At 50.5% G+C, this 19785-nt stretch overlaps 1 protein-coding gene across 1 annotated transcript in view; it reads right to left on the bottom strand.

Annotated features, from left to right (window-relative positions):
* Window positions 1-19785, bottom strand: part of GFY (golgi associated olfactory signaling regulator) — a 387029-nt gene that overhangs the window by 227516 nt on the left and 139728 nt on the right. Inside the window, exon 4 of the mRNA XM_063942895.1 lies at window positions 3435-3511. Within this exon, the coding sequence (XP_063798965.1) occupies window positions 3435-3511 (77 nt within the window). The remainder of the gene's footprint in view (window positions 1-3434; window positions 3512-19785) is intronic.

Raw genomic sequence — 19785 nt, 5'->3', positions numbered from 1 at the left:
TTCTGCCGGAGAGGAGAATTATCATGTAGGCAAGTATGGTGCAGTTTTATTATTATTTGTGATAATTTCTGCATTGTACATGTGACTGTGTGGCCCCAATAGCTGCTGTGTATCTCACATATACTGCTATCCCTATATTCTGTACCCTGAGTGCTTCAGGGTTTTCATATAATATAGTGTTTCACAGGATATACTCTTAGTATTTTTCTCTGTGTTTTACAGTCACCATATACCTCTTAAATTCTCCGTGTGTGCTCTACTTGCAGTCACACTATACAGGGGGATTTTTGTAAGGTATTTTGTCTGCTTATATTGTACTATTTCGCCCTACGGTTACGCTTTCATATCATGTCAGCTACACAGGATGATAATTCTATGGCTAATCCTGCACCCTGCTGTGCTAATGCCATAGATGTCTCTGATGAAAATATTGCAGCTGAGGGTTCAGGTACAGGGGGTTTTATACCCCTTACTCAGTCCACAGCAATGGGGGCAAATCATGACCCACCATGGGCTACATTTTCTAATTTACTGACTACGCTTGTAACTAGACTTGAGCCCCCTATGGGACCTCCTGTGCCATTACAGACACATATTGTAAATGCTGTTAATCCGCCATGGGCAGATACCCTTGTCCTCTCAGTTACAGCAATTAAATCAGTCTTTGGCCAAGCAAAATCCTAACCCTCACCCGACCAAGGGGTCGTCAAAACAGGCCATAACTTCCTCACAATCCACTCATGTTTCAGATACTTCATCTGATGAAGATGGCGCATATACTGACCCCTCAGACACTGATGTAGATTCTTCTAATGGGGAGTCTACTACAGGTGGATGTTCCTGATATTTTGGAGGCCATCAGGCTGATTCTTCAAATTGATAATGACAAAGAACCCCCAGCTACCTCTAAGAATCCAGATAAGTTTAAGCCTCAGAAGTTTATTAAATTAGTTTTACCTCATTCTGACCACTTAGTTGACATACGTAAGGAATCCTGGGAATATCCTGGAAAGAAATTCGGGTCTGGGACTCCAGGTCGACAACAAAAAGGTCGACACACCTTAGGTCGACGCCAATTGGTTGACACACCTTAGGTCGACATGGACAAAAGGTCGACAGGAACAAGGTCGACATGGAAAAAGGTCGACATGAGGTTTTTATGTTTTTTTTGTGTCGTTTTCTTCGTAGAGTGACCGGGAACCCCAATTAGTGCACCGCATCCCCTCGCATGGCTCGCTTCGCTCGCCATGCTTTGGGCATGGTGCCTTCGCTCCGATAACGATCCATGTGGACTACGATTGGAACGGTAATCTGTGCCGAGCGGAGCGAAGGCACCATGCGAGGGGACGCGAAGTCGCATGGTAATGATGGAAGTGTCAAAGATTCTTCAGTGGGCGGAACGCCATCTGCCAGCCATATCGGCAGTGTTCATTCCGGAAGTCCTCAACTGGAAAGCGGACTTCCTTAGTCGTCAGGATGATCACGCCGGAGAGTGGAGTCTTCATCCGGAAGTTTTCCAACTCCTAGTGGACAAGTTGGGCCTACCAGATGTAGACCTAATGGCGTCTCGACACAATCACAAGGTTCCGGTCTTTGGGGCAAGGACAAGGGATCCCCTTAAGCAGCATTCGTGGATGCACTGGCAATTCCATGGAACTTTCGGCTTCCGTACGTGTTCCCTCCTGTATTACTTCTGCCCTGGGTGATAAGGAAGTTCAAACAAGAAGGAGGAATACTACTTCTAATCGCTCCAGCGTGGCCCATACAGAATTGGTTCTCAGACTTGCAGGGTTTCTCGACAGAGCGTCCTCTTCTACTTCCGCAGCACCCAGACCTCCTCGTTCAGGGCCCTTGTGTCTACCAGGATTTGGCCCAGCAGGCTTTGACAGCATGGCTCTTGAAGCTTCACGCCTGAGGGCCTAAGGGTTTTCTGAGGTGGTCATTCAAACCATGTTGAAGGCCCTTAAGCCGGCGTCTGCTCGGATTTACCATAGGGTCTGGAATTCTTACTTCGCCTGGTGTGCGATTAATGATTATAACATATACAAGTTCAGTACTGCCAAACTTTTGTCCTTCCTGCAACAGGGCCTGGACTTAGGTCTTCATCTATCCTCCCTCAAGGTGCATATTTCTGGCTTGTCGATATGGTTTCAGAGAAAAATTGTGACTCTGCCTAATGTTCATACATTCACTCAGGATGTTTTACGGATCCAACCTCCCTATGTCCCGCCTGTGGCTCCTTGGGATCTGTCGGATGTTCTGGATGCCTTACAAGAGTCTTCGTTTGAACCTCTTGAGTCTGTGGACTTTAAGTGGCTTACTCTGAAGGTCTTGTTTCTGCTGGCTATTGCCTCTGCTAGACGGGTTTAGACTTTGGTGCCTTGTCCTGTCGGCCACCTTTTCTGATTCTTCACCGTGACCGGTCAGTTCTTAGAACTCGCCCTGGTTATCTACCTAAGGTGGTGTCATTGTTCCACCTTAACCAAAAGATTGTGGTTATGGCCTTTACCTCTCCAGGTTTTTCCTCTAAAGATCGGTCTATGGATGTGGTACGGGCTCTCTCTATTTATGTGAAGAGAACTGCTTCCCTTAGGAGATCTGATTCTCTTTTTGTCCTTTTTGGTTTTCATAAACGTGGCTGGCCTGCTAATAAGCAGACCCTGGCCAGATGGATTAGAATGGTGATTGCACATGCTTATGTACAGGCTGGCCTTCCAGCTCCTGCTACCATCAAAGCCCATTCTACTCGGTCTGTTGGACCTTCTTGGGCGGCCTGCCGTGGTGCGACCCTTGAACAATTGTACAAGGCGGCTACGTGGTCTTCAGTGAACACGTTCATAAAGTTCTATGCCTTCGATACTTCTGCCTCCCAGGATGCCTCCTTTGGACACCAGGTTCTTCTGCCCGCTACAGTGCATCCCCTCCCATGAGGAACTGCTTTAGGACATCCCCAATGTTATCCCTGTGGAACCCCAGTGTACCCCGCTACAGAAAAGGAGATTTATGGTAAGAACTTACCTTTGTTAAATCTTTCTGCGAGGTACACTGGGTTCCACAGGGCTCCCACCCTGACACACTTAGCTTCTTTGGATTTGTATGGCATTAGCCACTGATACCTTCTCCTGTCTTGAGAATGTGGTGTATGAGGCTACTAACGGTTGTCGTCTTTTACCTGCTACTGCATTGGACTGGTTAACAAAACTGAGCTCCTGTGCACAGAGGCGGGGTTATAGAGGAGGCGGTGCTATGCATCCTGGGAACAGTCAAAGCTTTTAGCCTGTTGGTGCCTCGGATCAAGATCCAACTCTACACCCCGATGTTATCCATGTGGAACCCAGTGTGCCTCGCAGAAAGATTTAACAAAGGTAAGTTCTTACCATAAATCTCCTTATTTATCACTATACACAAACAAAAAAAACACAACATACTCTTACCACGTGTCTTTATGGGTTGTGACCAGTTGGTGTAAGCAACTTGTATTCCATCAGCATTATACAATACATAACGTATCCTTCAAAGAACAGAACAAAATGGTTATGACTTATATGTAGATTGGGAAAAGAGCAGAAAATTCAGTTGAAGAAAGTTTAGAAATCTAATACATAACTGTTCAAGCGTTTTAATTAAACTTGCGATATACTGTATAACAGAGCAGGATGTAGGGGTTAAAGTATCAGTACGAAAATCAATCAATGCACTTGCAGTACAACCATCAAGTTCCACATTAAATCCATAAAAATCATTGCTGTCACTTATTTTAGCAATGTTAAAAGGTAAATTGCTCTAGGGATGTGACGGCTCATCTTAGTAATAAGGAATAAGAAACCTCACAAATTAGTCACCAATACAAACTTCTAAACCTTCCTGTGCCATCGCCATAGATAAAAAGGACTGAGCAGTAAATACACTGCTCAAAAAAATAAAGGGAACACTAAAATAACACATCCTAGATCTGAATGAATGAAATGTTCTTATTAAATACTTTGTTCTTTACATAGTTGAATGTGCCAACCACAAAATCACACAAAAATTATCAATGGAAATCAAATTTATTAACCCATGGAGGTCTGGATTTTGAGTCACACTCAAAATTAAAGTGGAAAAACACACTACAGGCTGATCCAACTTTGATGTAATGTCCTTAAAACAAGTCAAAATGAGGCTCAGTAGTGTGTGTGGCCTCCACGTGCCTGTATGACCTCCCTACAATGCCCGGGCATGCTCCTGATGAGGTGGCGGATGGTCTCCTGAGGGATCTCCTCACAGACCTGGACTAAAGCATCCGCCAACTCCTGGACAGTCTGTGGTGCAACGTGGCGTTGGTGGATGGAGCGAGACATGATGTGACAGATGTGCTCAATTGGATTCAGGTCTGGGGAACGGGCGGGCCAGTCCATAGCAGCAATGCCTTCGTCTTGCAGGAACTGCTGACACACTCTAGCCACATGAGGGCTAGCATTGTCTTGCATTAGGAGGAACCCAGGGCCAACCGCACCAGCATATGGTCTCACAAGGGGTCTGAGGATCTCATCTCGGTACCTAATGGCAGTCAGGCTACCTCTGGCGAACACATGGAGGGCTGTGCGGCCCCCCAAAGAAATGCCACCCCACACCATTACTGACCCACTGACAAACCGGTCATGCTGGAGGATGTTGCAGGCAGCAGAACGTTCTCCTTGGCATCTCCAGACTCTGTCACTTCTGTCAGATGTGCTCAGTGAGAACCTGCTTTCATCTGTGAAGAGCACAGGGTGCCAGTGGCGAATTTGCAAATCTTGGTGTTCTCTGGCAAATGCCAAAAGTCCTGCACGGTGTTGGGCTGTAAGCACAACCTCCACCTGTGGACGTCAGGCCCTCATACCACCCTCATGGAGTCTGTTTCTGATCGTTTCAGTAGACACATGCACATTTGTGGCTTGCTGGAGGTCATTTTGCAGGCCTCTGGCAGTTCTCCTCCTGTTCCTCCATGCACAAAGGCGGAGGTAGCGGTCCTGCTGCTGGGTTGTTGCCCTCCTGCGGCCTCCTTAACGTCTCCTGATGTACAGGCCTGTCCCCTGGTAGCGCCTCCATGCTCTGGACACTACGCTGACAGACACAGCAAACCTTCTTGCCACAGCTCACATTGATGTGCCATCCTGGATGAGCTGCACTACCTGAGCCACTTCTGTGGGTTGTAGACTCCGTCTCATGCTACCACTAGAGTGAAAGCACCGCCAGCTTTCAAAAGTGACCAAAACATCAGCCTGAAAGCATAGGAGCTGAGAAGTGGTCTGTGGTCACCACCTGCAGATCTCCTCCTTTATTGGGGGTGTCTTGCTAATTGCCTATAATTTCCCCCTGTTGTCAATTCCATTTGCCCAACAGCATGTCACCACCACTGTGGATGCATTTCAGGGAAAATTGCAGAGAGAAGCCCCTAAGCTTCTATAGGTAATTCCAGCAAAAGCAGGAGTTACCCACCTCATCCAAGCCCCAGACTGCTTTGCATACCAGAGCTTAGTACAGTGATGGCTAACCTTGACACTCCAGCTGTTGTTGAACAACACATCCCAGCATGCCCTGCATCAGTTTTAGCATGGCCAAATAACAACTGTAGCAGGGCATGCTGGGATATGTTGTTCAACAACAGCTGGAGTGTCAAGGTTAGCCATCACTGGCTTACTACATATAGGAAATGCAGCCAAAGTCACAAAACGTCAGTTTCTGGACGCATTTTTCCTTTAGTACATCCCTCTCATTAGTTCAATGTACTTGGGATTATTACTATAAACGCCACACCCCGCTTGATAACTCCAATATACTCACCCCTCTCACAAACAATAGTATACACTTACATTGGGTGGTCTTCAGTATGCCGACTGTCGGGATCCCGGCGCACAGTATACCGGCGCTGGAATCCCGACAGCCGACATACCAACACTTTCTCCTTCGTGGGAGTTCACGACCCCCCGGAGGGAGAATAAAATCGCGTGGCACGCTTAGCGTGCCACTGTGCCCGCAGTGTGGCGAGCGCAGCGAACCCGAAAGGGGCTCATTTGCGCTCGCCACGCTGTTGGTATGCCGGCGGTCGGGCTTCCGGCGCCGGTGTGCTGGTCGCCGGGAGCCCGGCCGCCGGCATACCATATTACACTCACTTACATTTCACCATAAACAATAATATACACTTAGATCCCCCCATTCACAAATGATAATTACATGCACCTTCATACATCCTCCTCACCCACAAATGACATTATACACAGGGCCGTCTTTTCGTATGGGCTCAATGGGCTCTCGCCCAAGGGCCCCAAGAGTATAAGGGCCCCAGGCTGATAGCTGAGGGTCCCCTCTTTCCAGGGGTACCAGATTTTTGAAAATCGAACCTGGGGAACCGGAGATATCCAACGTGAAAGCAGTGGTCCCCATCTGAGCCTGTTAATTGCTCTTCCCAGCCAGATATCTCAGGTTCTGTCTGACTTAGAGTTTTTGTGAGGGTATAATCCAAAAGCTGGGACTCTCTCCTTTCAGTGGACACTGACAGCTTGTCTCTACTATGCCCAGAACCAGAGATATCAGCCTTCCAGCAGCTGGTCCCTGCTCCAGCTCCACACGCCTAATATGCAGTTTTATATTTTCATCTGTGAATTGCTCTGGCACCTGACCTCTGATACCCAAGTCCCTAGTACCTCCTGACAGGTGTCCCCAGTACCTCCTGAAAGGTGTCCCCAGTTCCTCCTTAAAGGTGGGACTCTAGTGTTTTTAGCCCATTCAAAGCTAAGAAATATATTTTCAGGAACTGGAGATATCTGCAGTCAAGTAAGCTGCCCTCCCACCGGAAAATGATGAATATTAAGCCCACTCCACTATCCACCCTCCTCTACGTATTAAACACCCCCTACCACCCTTCATTCAGCCCAATGCCCCCTTCTACAGTTTAGCCTCATCTGTGCAGTAAAGGAGCAATTAGCAGAAATGACTGCTCAAGATCCTACATGCTCAGCAGAAGATAAAACACCCCCTACCGCCCGCAGGACATCAAAGCTGCCGCTGAGGGCACCCCCCACCCCTACCACTGGAGGATAGGTAGGGGGCCCAGTGCATTGCTGTGCCCAGGGGCCTACACTGCTGTTAAGACGGCCCTGATTATACACTTACATTCCCCCCCTCCCCACCAACAAATGACAATAATATACACTTACCCTCCCACCCACAAGTGGCAGTAATATACTTTTGTCCCCCCCTCACTCCCCAACCCACACATAAATAACGCTCAACATGATCCTCTCTAGGAGGGACAAAATGCTCTGTTTCTGGAATTCTCTCTTACTTTATGATGGCACCTGTTTTGAACAGGTTAATGATTAAGAAAGGTGTTTCAGCACAGGTGATGTCAATCATAAATTAAGAGGGAAGTCCACTAGCAGAGCATTATGTCCCTCCTGGAGAGGGTCATGTTGGTAGGTCTGTTCCCCCCTCCCCATTCACAAGTGACGGTAATATACACTTACTCCCCATTTCCTTCCCCACTTACCTCTCAGCCCTAGGCATAGGCAAACTAGGCAAATGCGTAGGGGCACAAGCAGCTTATACCGATTAAAATGATATGCAGCATGCCTATATTCTGTGTGTGACTGCGGCTGTATCTACATACAAAATGCTATGTTACAGTGTATTCCTGATAATCACTGTAACGTAGCATTTCGTATGCAGATACAACCTTTCCACCTGCCTGCATTCAGAGACACAGGGACACCCCCTGCAGGCTCGTCAAGATGTATGTAACAGCTTATGCTAGGGATGGACATATGGTTTGAAACCATCAATGTTTTTTAATTGACATTTGTGTTTTTTCCATTTGATGTCGGCACTCCGATATTTGCAGCAAAACATTTGATGGTGCACCAATTGTTTATTCTGGGTCCCGCCGCCAATCCCATCCCCAGCCGGCCACGGGGCTGTAGTTTTGTGGATGTGCAAACAGTTTTTTTGCTCATGCCCAAATCATGATTTTTTTCCCCCATTAAAATCTTTTGATAAAATAGATAACATTGCATAGAAAGAGTAGATGGCAGAAGCCCAGCCATCATTTGATGGTGGGCCTCCGATGTCCATTCCTAGCTTATGCTAGTGCTACACATAGCAATACCCCAGCACCGCTGTCTATACGGGATGCAAGTAATTTTCCAGCTGTTAGGATCCTGGTGGTCAGGATACCTACGCCGGAATCCCAACAGCGAGATTCCCGTCGCACAGGAGCTAGTCCCACTTGTGGGTGTCCACTACACCTATAGAGTGGGAATAGGACCTGTGGCAAGTACAGTGAGCCACCGAGCCAGCAGCGTGCCCGCAAGGGGACTCTTTGCGCTAGCCATGCTGCCGGCATTATGGCGGCAGGATGCTGCTGTGGGAATATCGACAGCCAGCATCCCATCTGTTGGGAATATGTATGTATTCCATCTATACGACCCACCTCTCTAGCCAGTGCTAGTTTGACAACAAAAATAAGAATTAAAAAAAAAAAAATTGGATTTTAATACCTACAGGTAAATTCTTTTCTCCTAGTCCGTAGAGGATGCTGGGGTCCACTTCAGTACCATGGGGTATGGACGGTTCCGCATGAGCCATGGGCACTTCAAGACTGTTTCAGAGTGTGAACTGGCTCCTCCCTCTATGCCCCTCCTCCAGACCTCAGTATAGGAACTGTGCCCAGGGAGACAGACATTTCGAAAAAAGGATTTACTTTTAAGTTACTGGTGAGATTCATACCAGCTCACACCTCAACCATGCCGCACACATAGCACTCATCAAAATACATGCCAATGGGCATAAACAATACAGCAAATGTGCTGAAAACATATCAAACAAATTAACAACTGCAGGGTAAAGTACGCACTGGGTTGGGTGCCCAGCATCCTCTACGGACTAGGAGAAAAAGGATTTACCGGTAGGTATTAAAATCCTATTTTCGCATACGTCCTAGAGGATGCTGGGGTCCACTTCAGTACCATGGGGTTATACCAAAGCTCCAGTACGGGCGGGAGAGTGCGGATGACCCTGCAGCACCGATTGACCAAACTGTAGGTCCTCATTGGCCAAGGTGTCAAACTTGTAAAACTTCGCAAACGTATTTGCCCCTGACCAAGTAGCTGCTCAGCAAAGTTGTAATGCAGAGACCCCCCCGGGCAGCCGCCCAGGATGAGCCTACCTTTCTAGTAGAATGTGCAGTGACTGAATTCGGTACCACCAATCCTGCCGAAGAATGAGCTTGCTGAATCGTACCTCTGATCCAGCGCGCAATAGTCTGCTTAGAAGCAGGACACCCAATCTTGTTGGAAGCATACAGGACAAACAGAGCCTCTGTTTTCCTTATCAGAGTCGTTCTTGCGACAGATTCTCAAAGCCCTGACCACATCCAGAGACTTTGAAGAAGCGAAGGTGTCAGTAGCCACTGGCACCACAATAGGCTGGTTTATATGGAACGAAGAAACCACCTTTGGAAGAAATTGTTGACGAGTTCTCAACTTTATTTCATGGAAAACCAAATAAGGGCTTTTGTGAGACAAGGCCCCTAACTCAGACACCCTTCTTGCGGATGCCAAGGCCAACAGCATGACCACTTTCCAAGTGAGAAATTTCAACTCAATCTCCTGGAGAGGTTCAAACCAATCCGATTGAAGGAATCGAAACACCACGTTAAGATCCCATGGTGCCACCGGAGGCACAAATGAAGGTTGGATGTGTAGCACCCCCTTCACGAATGTCTGAACTACTGGAAGGGAGGCCAATTGTTGCTGAAAGAAAACGGACAAGGCCGAAATCTGGACCTTGATTGAACCCAATCGTAGGCCCGCATCCACACCCGCCTGGAGAAAACGTCCTAACTGAAATTCTTCCGTTGGAGTCTTCTTGGTTTCACACCAAGACATACATTTTCTCCAAATACAATGGTAATGTTTAGACGTTACTCCTTTCCTGGCCTGAATAAGAGTGGGAATGACCCCTTTTGGAATACCCTTCTGGGCTAGGATCCAGCGCTCAACAGCCATGCCGTCAAACGTAGCCGCGGTAAGTTTTGATACACGCACGGCTCCTGCTGCAGCAGGTCCTCGCAGAGAGGAAGAGGCCGAGGATCTTCTATGAGCAACTCCTGAAGATCTGGATACCAAGCCCTCCTTGGCCAGTCTGGGACAATGAGGATTGCTCGAACTCCTGTTCTTATTTTTAGAACTTTTGGTATCAATAAAAGTGGAGGGAAGACATACCGACCGAAACACCCACTGGGTCACCAGTGCATCCACTGCTATTGCTTGAGGGTCTCTCGACCTGGAACATTATCTCTGAAGCTTCTTGTTGAGACGATATGCCATCATTTCTACTTGAGGAACTCCCCAAAGACCTGTCACCTCTGCGAAGACTTCTTGGTGGAGGCCCCATTCTCCCGGATGGAGAGAGTGTCTGCTGAGGAAGTCTGCTTCCCAGTTGTCCACTCCCGGAATGAAAATTGCCAACAGAGCTTTTGCATGTCTTCCTGCCCAGCAGAGGATCTTTGACACTTCTGCCATTGCCGCTCTGCTTTTTGTTCCGCCCTGACGGTTTATGTACGCTACTGCTGTTACATTGTCCGACTGGATCTGTACGGGTTGATCTTGAAGAAGATCCACCGCTTGTAGTTTCTTGACTTGACCATCTTCCTTGGAAGCCTTCCCCCTGTGTGACAGCTCCCCAGCCTAGAGACTTGCATCCGTGGTCACCAGGATCCAGTCCTGAATCCCGAATCTGCGTCCCTCTAGAAGGTGAGAACTGTGTAGCCACCACAGGAGCAAAATTCTGGCTTTGGAAGACAGAATTATCCTCTGATGCATGTGTAGATGGGATCCGAACCACTTGTCCAATAGGTCCCACTGGAATACTCTGGCATGGAATCGGCCAAACTGTATGGCCTTGTAGGCCGCTACCATCTTTCCCAACAACCGAATGCATTGATGAATCGACACTCTTGTTGGTTTCAGGAGCTGTTTGACCATTCTCTGGATCTTCAGAGCCTTTTCTACTGGAAGAAATACCCTCTGTACTTCTGTGTCCAGTATCATCCCCAGAAAGGACAATCTTATCGTCGGTTCCAATTGTGACTTTGGAAAATTTATGATCCACCTGTGATGTTGAAGTATTGTCAGGGAGAGTGCAATATTCTGCACCAGCTTTTCTCTGGACCTTGCTTTTATCAGGAGATCGTCCAGGTAAGGAATTATATTGACTCCTTGCTGTCGAAGGAGGACCATCATCTCTGCCAATACTTTAGTGAACACCCTCAAAGCCGTGGAGAGTCCGAACGGCAACGTCTGAAATTGGTAATGACAATCCTGCACTGCGAATCTCAGATAAGCTTGATGCTGAGGATAAATGGGAACATGTAAGTAGGCATCTTTTATGTCCACTGACACCATGAATTCCCCCTCCTCCAGACTGGAAATCACTGCTCTCAGAGATTCCATCTTGAACTTGAACCTTTGCAGGTAGAGATTCAGATTTTTCAGGTTTAGAATTGGTCTGACCGAGCCGTCCGGCTTCGGAACTACAAATAGACTTGAATAAAAACCTTCTCCTTGTTTTAACAAGGGAACCAGGACAATGACTTGATCCTCACACAATTTTTGTGTTGCTGCTGCTACCACTTCCCTGTCCAGGACAGAAACTGGTAATGTCGATTTGAAAAAACGGCATGGGAGAACGTCTTGAAACTCCAGTTTGTACCCTTGGGACACTATTTGTACAACCCACGGGTCTAGGCCAGATTGAACCCAGAAGTGACTGAAAAGTTTCAGACGTGCCCCCACCTGAGCGGACTCCCGCAAAGGAGCCCCAGCATCATGCTGCAGGTTTGGCAGAAGCAGGGGTTGATTTCTGCTCCTGTGATCCTGGAGACACGGTGGGCTTTTTTCCCTTTCCTCTACCCGCAAAGAAAGGGGAGCCTTTGCCCTTTTTGTATCTATTGGGTCGAAAGGACTGCATCTGAGAGTGATGTGTCTTTTTCGCCGGAGCAGGAGCATAAGGCAAGAATGTTAATTTACCTGTGGTAGCCGCAGAAACTAAAGCATCCAGCCCATCTCCAAACAAGGCCTCACCCTTGTACGGGAGAGCCTCCATATTCCTTTTGTAATCTGCATCAGCATTCCATTGGCGAATCCACAATGTCCACCGTGCTGATATTGCCATAGTAGCGGCTTTTGATCCCAAGAGACCAATATCTTTCATGGCTTCTAGCATATACGCAGCAGCATCTTTGATATGACCTAAAGTTAGGAGTATTTCGTCTCTATCTATTGTGTCAATTTCTGATGACAAGTTCTCCGACCACTTTACAATAGCATTACTCACCCACGCACAGGCAATGGTAGGCCTGAGTAATGTCCCATTGGCCACATAAATAGATTTTAACGTATTCTCTAACTTTCGGTCTGCAGGCTTTTAGTGATGCCGTCCCAGGCACAGGGAGAATCACCTTTTTTGTTAACAGTGACAGAGCACTGTCTAAAAAAGGGTATGACTCCCACCTCTCCTGTCCCCTGCAGGGAAAGGGTACGCTATTTGAATTCTTTTAGGAATCTGGAATTTATTTTCAGGGACTGCCCAGACTCCCTGAAATAAACTGTTCAGTTCATGAGATGGAGGAAAAGAACATTTAGTTTCTTTCCTTTATAAGCCGCTCATAACTTTATTGTGATTACATAAACCTTTTACTTAAGCTAGCTTATCACTAAATAAAACCACACCACACACTGAAATAAAGACACGGACACAGTAGCTGGAGTTAAAGGTCAGACGATGTTTATTAATCGCTGACCAACTCTTTAAACTAATAATTGAGGCCGAATTAGAATTGAATATATATTAACTTTAGTTTGGAGGATGGCAAACAGAAAACCGCTGCCAAACACCAGCACCCGTCACCTAGATGACAAAGCACCAAACCAAGGAGGGGAGTACACATACCCCGCCTCCTTCCCGCATAACCCGCATTGTGCTGGCCTTACCCCTCTTTCTCTGGCAAACGTTCGGTTCCCGCAGGGGAACGTCTAAATGTCCAACCGCAAGAAAAGGACACACCTGCCGTCCATTTAAAGAGGGAGCCCCACAATGACCACTTATGCCTGTGTGACAGCTGGTTGGCAGCGATTTCCCGCCACCAAGGTTTTCCAAACCGCCACCGCCATCCGCAAACAGAACCTTAACCAACCAGAAACTAACTAGCTCTAACGAAAAAGACCGAAAATATCTTCCAGAAAAAACTGCACTCCTTCCGGAGAAAGGTGAACCCCATCGTCTCTATAGAACTGCCTGTTCCGCAGCACCAGCAGAGGATGCTTAATTGCCACTCCGCCTATGGCCTTGACAAACAGACACCGTCGAGTTCACCTTTTTGCGTGCTTTCTCCAGCGCCGAGAAACGCACCGCACCACGCCAATGGAAACGGGGCACCATTTCCGACCAGACAATGCATACCCCAGGCCAGTGACAACGTATCGCCACCACATCCGCCTTTATAGACAAAATCAAGTCTATGCCTTTAACTCGGCCCAGATCATTACCACCCAGATGAATGATAATACAACTGGGGCGACCCCAGCGGCGCTCCCTAGAAAAAAGGACGCGCAACAAATCACCCCATAACATGCCCCTAACACCTAACCATCTAAATTGCCGGGACCCAAAAATCTCAGTCGCCCTAGATGCCATGGGATGTTTCTCCGCCCAAAAAACATATGAATGACCAACCATCCATATGTGGTCTCCAAAATTGCTGACAGCTGTAAAAGAAAATATCCTAATGTCAGATTATGCACATAATCTGTAACTTAAACACAACGTAACCAATAAAACCCAAGTGAAGGAGAAAACTCAAAAAACCTCCCGTGGTCCTTGGTAGAACAGCCAATTGAAATTAGGCCCCCTCGGAGGAAAAATTTTAAAAATTCGCTTCACACCCTCGATTCCTGAACGGTAAGCGTTCAAAAACCGACGAGTAAACACGTTTTTGGGTTAGCGCAACAGGCGCACTTATAACTTATCTATACGGACATAGGACTTATAGGAGGCCGACTTCCAGAGACCCAACTCCCGAATAGCCGCTGGTGATGAACCAGCGGCCGCCGCATGGGTAGCCGCCCCAATCCGAAAGGAATGAGTACCGAAGTCCGCCTCCTGCAAGCCCAACGCCGTCAAACATTTCTTGAACACCGATGAGAACTGAAACTTTGTCAGAGGGTCCAACTGCGCGTGCACCAGCAACTGGTTGCCCCCCGGAGGTCTTAACCGCACATACTCTTGCGTCAACCGCAGCGGGCAAACGCCCATACCTCCCTGAGCCTCCAAGGACAACCAGCGACCCCGACCTGTTTGATCTGTCTTGGACCGCACAATCCTACAGAGCAACAGGCCCTCCTGCAAGCGCACATTCTCGTAGAGCAGACCCGATTCCCGGGACGCCTTGCTGCTCGCCACTAGCTCGCTCACCCGAAAAGCCCCGAAAAAGGCCAGGGCATACGCGCTACTAAACAATGCCATCTCAAATTCCGAGGACGCAATCCGAGGTAGCACACGCAGCAATTCCGCTAGCAGCTGCAACGTTATAGGCCTACGTGAATCCGCAGGCGCCGGGTGCAACCTAGCCCAACCTTTCAGCGCTCTGGAAAGGACAAACGACCCCGTGGGGTCCGTTGTCCCGTGGAGTCGCGAGTGAAAGGCGATGCCCGCAAGGGCAGTAGCCATGGCCGCTTTTGACCTACCGTTTTGGTAATGCTCCCAAACAAAGGTCAACAGGGCGTCGGCCGAGGACTCACCTGCTACCCCGTACCTACTCTGAAAGGCTGATCAATCCCGCCATGCAGCATCATACGCTCGTAGCGTAGAGGGAGCCAGTGCACACCTGGCCAACGCCGTTAAACCGCTTCGACCATCTGCCAGACAGAAGGTGGGCACTGTAACCCCTCTGCCTCCGCTCCCGGAACCAACGTCCTGAATTTGTCAAACTGGAACCGGGACAATGCATCCGCAATTCCATTGTCAACTCCAGGTACGTGGCGAGCCCTAAAATTAATATTGCGCTGCAAACAAACCAACACTAAATGCCTTAGCAATCGCAACGCCTGCGGAGAGGAGGAACGCTGATTATTAATCGCATGCACTACCCCCAAGTTGTCGCAAAGAAACAAAATGTCCCTATTTGCGAACCGTCCGGCCCATAACTCAAGCGCCACTAAGATCGGGAACAATTCCAGCAGAAGCAGGTTCTTGGTAAACCCACGCGTTACCCAAGATGCCGGCCAGGCCGCAGCGCACCATGAGCCAGCGAAGAACGCGCCGAAACCTCGACTGCCTGAAGCATCCGTGAACAACTGCAGCTGCTTACTGGAACAAGGAGCGGGCCACAACACTTCCCTGTTGAAGGACACCAGGAACGAGACCCAAATCCGCAAATCATCCTTGATCTCGCGGGAAAGGTACACGGAGTGATTCTGTCGAACCGTCCCCGCGGTGGCCCGCTCAAGTTTGCGACAGAAAATCCTACCCATGGGGATAATCCGACACGCAAAATTGAGAGAACCAAGCAAGGACTGCACCTGTTTAAGCCGAACCCTGCGTTTTCCTAAACAGTCTGTAATCAAACCCAATAGTTTCCGCACCTTATCCTCGGGCAAGCGACAGCACCCCCCTACCGTGTCAATCTCGATACCTAAATAGCTAAGACAAGTGCAAGGACCCTCGCACTTATCCTGCGCAACCGGTACCCCTAAAGCGCAGAATAACGACCTGGCCACCGAGAGAATGTCCCCACAGACCGAACTGTCTCCGGGGCCTACAAAAAGAAAGTCATCCAGGTAGTGAGCCACCCCCATCTGCCCGGAGGCGGTCTGGACGCACCAGTGCAAAAACGTGCTAAAGCACTCAAAGTAGGCGCAGGAGACAGAGCAACCCATGGGGAGACACTGATCGACGTAGAATTCGCCCCCTATTTTGAAACCCAGAAACCGCAGGGAATCTGGGTGTAGCGGGAGTAGCCGAAAGGCCGACTCCACGTCCAATTTTGCCAACAGACTCCCCGGACCACAATCCCGCACTAATCGCAGCGCGTCGTCAAACGACTGATATCGAACTCTGCATTGGGCTTCCGGGATAGCGTCGTTGACCGACAGCCCCGGCGGGTGCGACAAGTGCTGTATCAAACGAAACTTACCTATGGCCTTCTTGGGCACTACCCCTACTGGGGAAATGCACAAGGAGGGCAACGGGGAAAGGGCGTAGGGCCCAGCCATGCGCCCCAGCCCAATCTCCCCGTCAACCTTCCGCCGGACTTCCTGCGGGAATTCCCGAGCCGATCTCAAATTCTGGCGTGCAACCACATACACCGGATCCGGGATTGGCAAACGAAAACCGTGCTGAAAGCCCTGCAAGAGAAACGATGCCGCCGACTCATCGGGGTACAAGGTAAGCCAGCGCTGCAACTCGGGAACTATAATCGGGGAGAAGGCCTTACTTGCCAATTCCACCGGCCTCGGTGGAAGCGGCAGGCTTACCGCCTGTCGCCGCGGTGCATTCCTTGGCCGGGTGACTGGCTCCGCACAACCTGCATGAGTGGCGAAAACGACAGCCCGTTCCTTTGCCGCATTTGCCGTCGTTGTAGGCAAAGCACTTGCCTTTTCCCGTCAATCGAGAAGCCACCGCCCCGGCCGCCCCGGGCTTCTTGGCCGTGACGTCCGGGGTGGGTTTGACCTGCTGCGTGACCTCCAACCACACCTCAACATCCTTAAAACCCGCGGGCAGGATGGGGTTGCCATCCTGATTGCGACGAAACTTCTCGTCGTAATCCCGCCACGCGGAACCCTTGGATTTTAAGTACATATCGTGTACTAAAAACAAATATTTCACCAAGTTGGCATACTCCGCGGGACGCGATTCCGTGTAGCAAGCCATGAACACCAAAAACCCACGCAGCCACTGGTGAAAATTGCGAAACGCATTTTCCCCAATACCACCCGGTTTCTTGGCCGCGTCAAAACCCTGCCGCATTTCCTCTGTAAGGGTGAATATGTCTACATACTTCCCCTTACGTATTTTTTCCCGCATGCGCTTACGAACCCCTCTTGTCACTGCCTTGTTGGCGCAATGTACCATCTCGCCGTAACGGGGAGGGTCGGAGGGGACCACCTGCGCAGGAGCGGCCACCTTGTGCGCCTCCTTGGCCATTCGCCGCGCGATGAGCCTAGCTAATTTACGCGGGCGCCGCGGAGAGCCGGATGATACGCTGCTAGAAGACGAGGAACTACAAGTTGAAACGTGTAAAGGAATATTTAGCTCACCGGAGTTTGAAGGACCCGGAACCGCGTCGTCCGCTGCACCCGCCTCCGCTGATGGCCGTACCTCCACGTTCGCAGTCGCGCTTGTCCGTGACCTTCGCCTCGTGATGGGCGTAGCCCCTGAATTAGACGGAACCTGCAAGGGAGAAAAAGAGGGGACAACCGGCACCGGGGGAACCAGAACATCATTAACACTTGTCCGCAAATGCGGAGGCGGAGAGCCCGTCCCCCCGTTCCGTGGCGGATGGCCGCCCGGCAGCTGCAGGGAGGGGGCCCCCGCCGAGGTGTACCCGATCGACTGCGTAAAGGCTGACCCGCTCACTGCACCGAAACTCGCGGGGTAAGACGGCCGCCACGCCGTATGCGGCGGGCAGCCGCCCGCCCCCGCCCATCCGTATGACGCCGGAAGGAACTGAGGGGGCGCCGCGAGAGGGGGCCAACTCTGTGCCACCTGATACCCACCGCCCGGTGCCTGCCCTGACTGCAGGCCCGCAAAGGCCGGCAAGGGCACCGCGACTCGGGGGCCACCGACCGACCACGTGGACTGCACGCCGGCGCCCGCGCTGGCCCCGTGCGGGGAAAACTGTGTGCCGGACACCGTCATGAAGCCCATGGAAGGCATGCTGGCGGCTAAGGGGAATGCTGGAGCCGGAGGCCACGCAAAACCCCCGGGGAAGGACTGGCTCCCCGCGAAGCCTTGCTGCGCTGCTACCGAAAGCGCCCCGCCGGGCGTCATATAAGCCGCCGAGACGGATGTCTGTGTGGACCCAAACTGAAAAAGACCGGGAAGGGCGTGGAGAGGGGTTTGAAAACCGACGAGCGGGGGCGCCATTAATGGCGTCGGGGCGTCTGACACCCAGGAGGAGCCCGAGCAGGCCACCGAGGCCGGGGGAAAACCCTGCCATGTGACTGCCGCCGGGGCGGGTGTGGCGGCCGCCGCTGCCACGTCCCCCGCCCCGGCGACACTAGGCCCAAACGGCCCAATATTATTTAAATTGAGGTGCGGTGTGCTAAACCCCCTGCTGGAGGGGGGTAGTATGGGGCCCTGTATTGTCCCGGGGACAGCGGGAGCCGCTACCCGCTGCCCTGGGCTCATATCCCCCAGCTGCATATTGACCCCCCCCCTCGCCCCCCGCAGCTCTGCCGCGGCCGTCCGGCACAGCTTGTGCCCCCAGGACGCCGCCGAGAGCCGACCGCGGGGATGGAGGAGGAGGGCCGGAGGCACTTATGGAAGGAGGGAGGGAAGTCGTTTCGCCCGCGGGAGGCGCCGGGGAGCACGGCCCAGCCGGACCGCGCGCACCCGCGCCACGTGCAGAGCGGCCGCCGGCCGCCGGAGGGGAAGTGCTGCAGACGCCCGAGGCAGGAGGGAGAGGAGAGGCCCGTCCCGCTGCGAGCGCCGGGACGCGCGGCCCGGCCGAGCCGCGCGCATCGGCACCACGTGACGAGCGGCCGCTGGCCGCCCGTCTCCGTGCGGCAGGGGAGCGGGCTGTAACTGCCCGTCCCCGCCGCCTGTCTGAAACAGGGGGAAGTCCTCTCTGTGGCGCAACGCTCGGGGAGCGGAAGGCGCTCCCCGCATCCACGAGGCGCCGGGGGGGGGGAGCTGCACGTTTTGGACGAGGCATGGCAGAGGGGGGAGAATCTGCAAAAGTAGACAATGACACGCAGAGAGGGGGCACAGCACTGTATAATGCCCTAGAGAAGGCAAATGAAATTCAAAAAAAAAAAAAAAAAAAAAAACAATTTACAGGCAGTGAAAATAAGCAATAGTACTTATCCTTCCTGGGGCATAAACTGAAAGGCTAGAGGGAGTCTAGCAAGATGGCCACCCCCTATATACTAACCTAAGACCCTCCTCTTCATCCTGATGCACAACCCCTTAAACCAATAGGAAAAAACCAACCGGGAAAACTGATCTGCCTAGCAACTGCTTAGTCATTTAACAACCAATCACAAAAAGTTGATCGCTTATATGGCCTCAGGCTTATGCAGCCTTCAGCTTATCTAAAAGTAGGCCTTCTCCTGTGGTAAAGGAGGGGGCTCCCTAACTTCTAAGACCTCCTTTATAGCCACAATCATGTATTGAATGTTTTTAGCTAATTTTGGATCTATTCCCCTGGAATCACTAGTGTTGACATAGGAATCAGAGTCCGTGTCGGTATCAGTTTGTACTATCTGTGCAAATGGTCTTTTATGTGACCCAGAGGGATCCCCTGTGGATGAAAGAGCAGAACTACTAAAAATCACATCTTCCACGGATTTTCTCCAGGTTTCTGATTGAGACTCAGACTTATCCAATCTCTTACTGATATGAATCACACTATCACGTAATTCTTTAACCCATTCAGGCTCATGGTGTGCCGGCAGCGCCACCACATTACAACTCTGTGTCCCTAAAATGGCTCCCTCAGGGGATGAGCTCCCTGCCTCAGACATGCCACACACGTGCACAAACACA

The sequence above is a fragment of the Pseudophryne corroboree genome, chromosome 10 (assembly GCF_028390025.1).
Source record: "Pseudophryne corroboree isolate aPseCor3 chromosome 10, aPseCor3.hap2, whole genome shotgun sequence".
NCBI classification, from domain to species: Eukaryota; Metazoa; Chordata; class Amphibia; order Anura; family Myobatrachidae; genus Pseudophryne; species Pseudophryne corroboree.
This window is presented reverse-complemented; position numbering and strand designations above follow the sequence as displayed.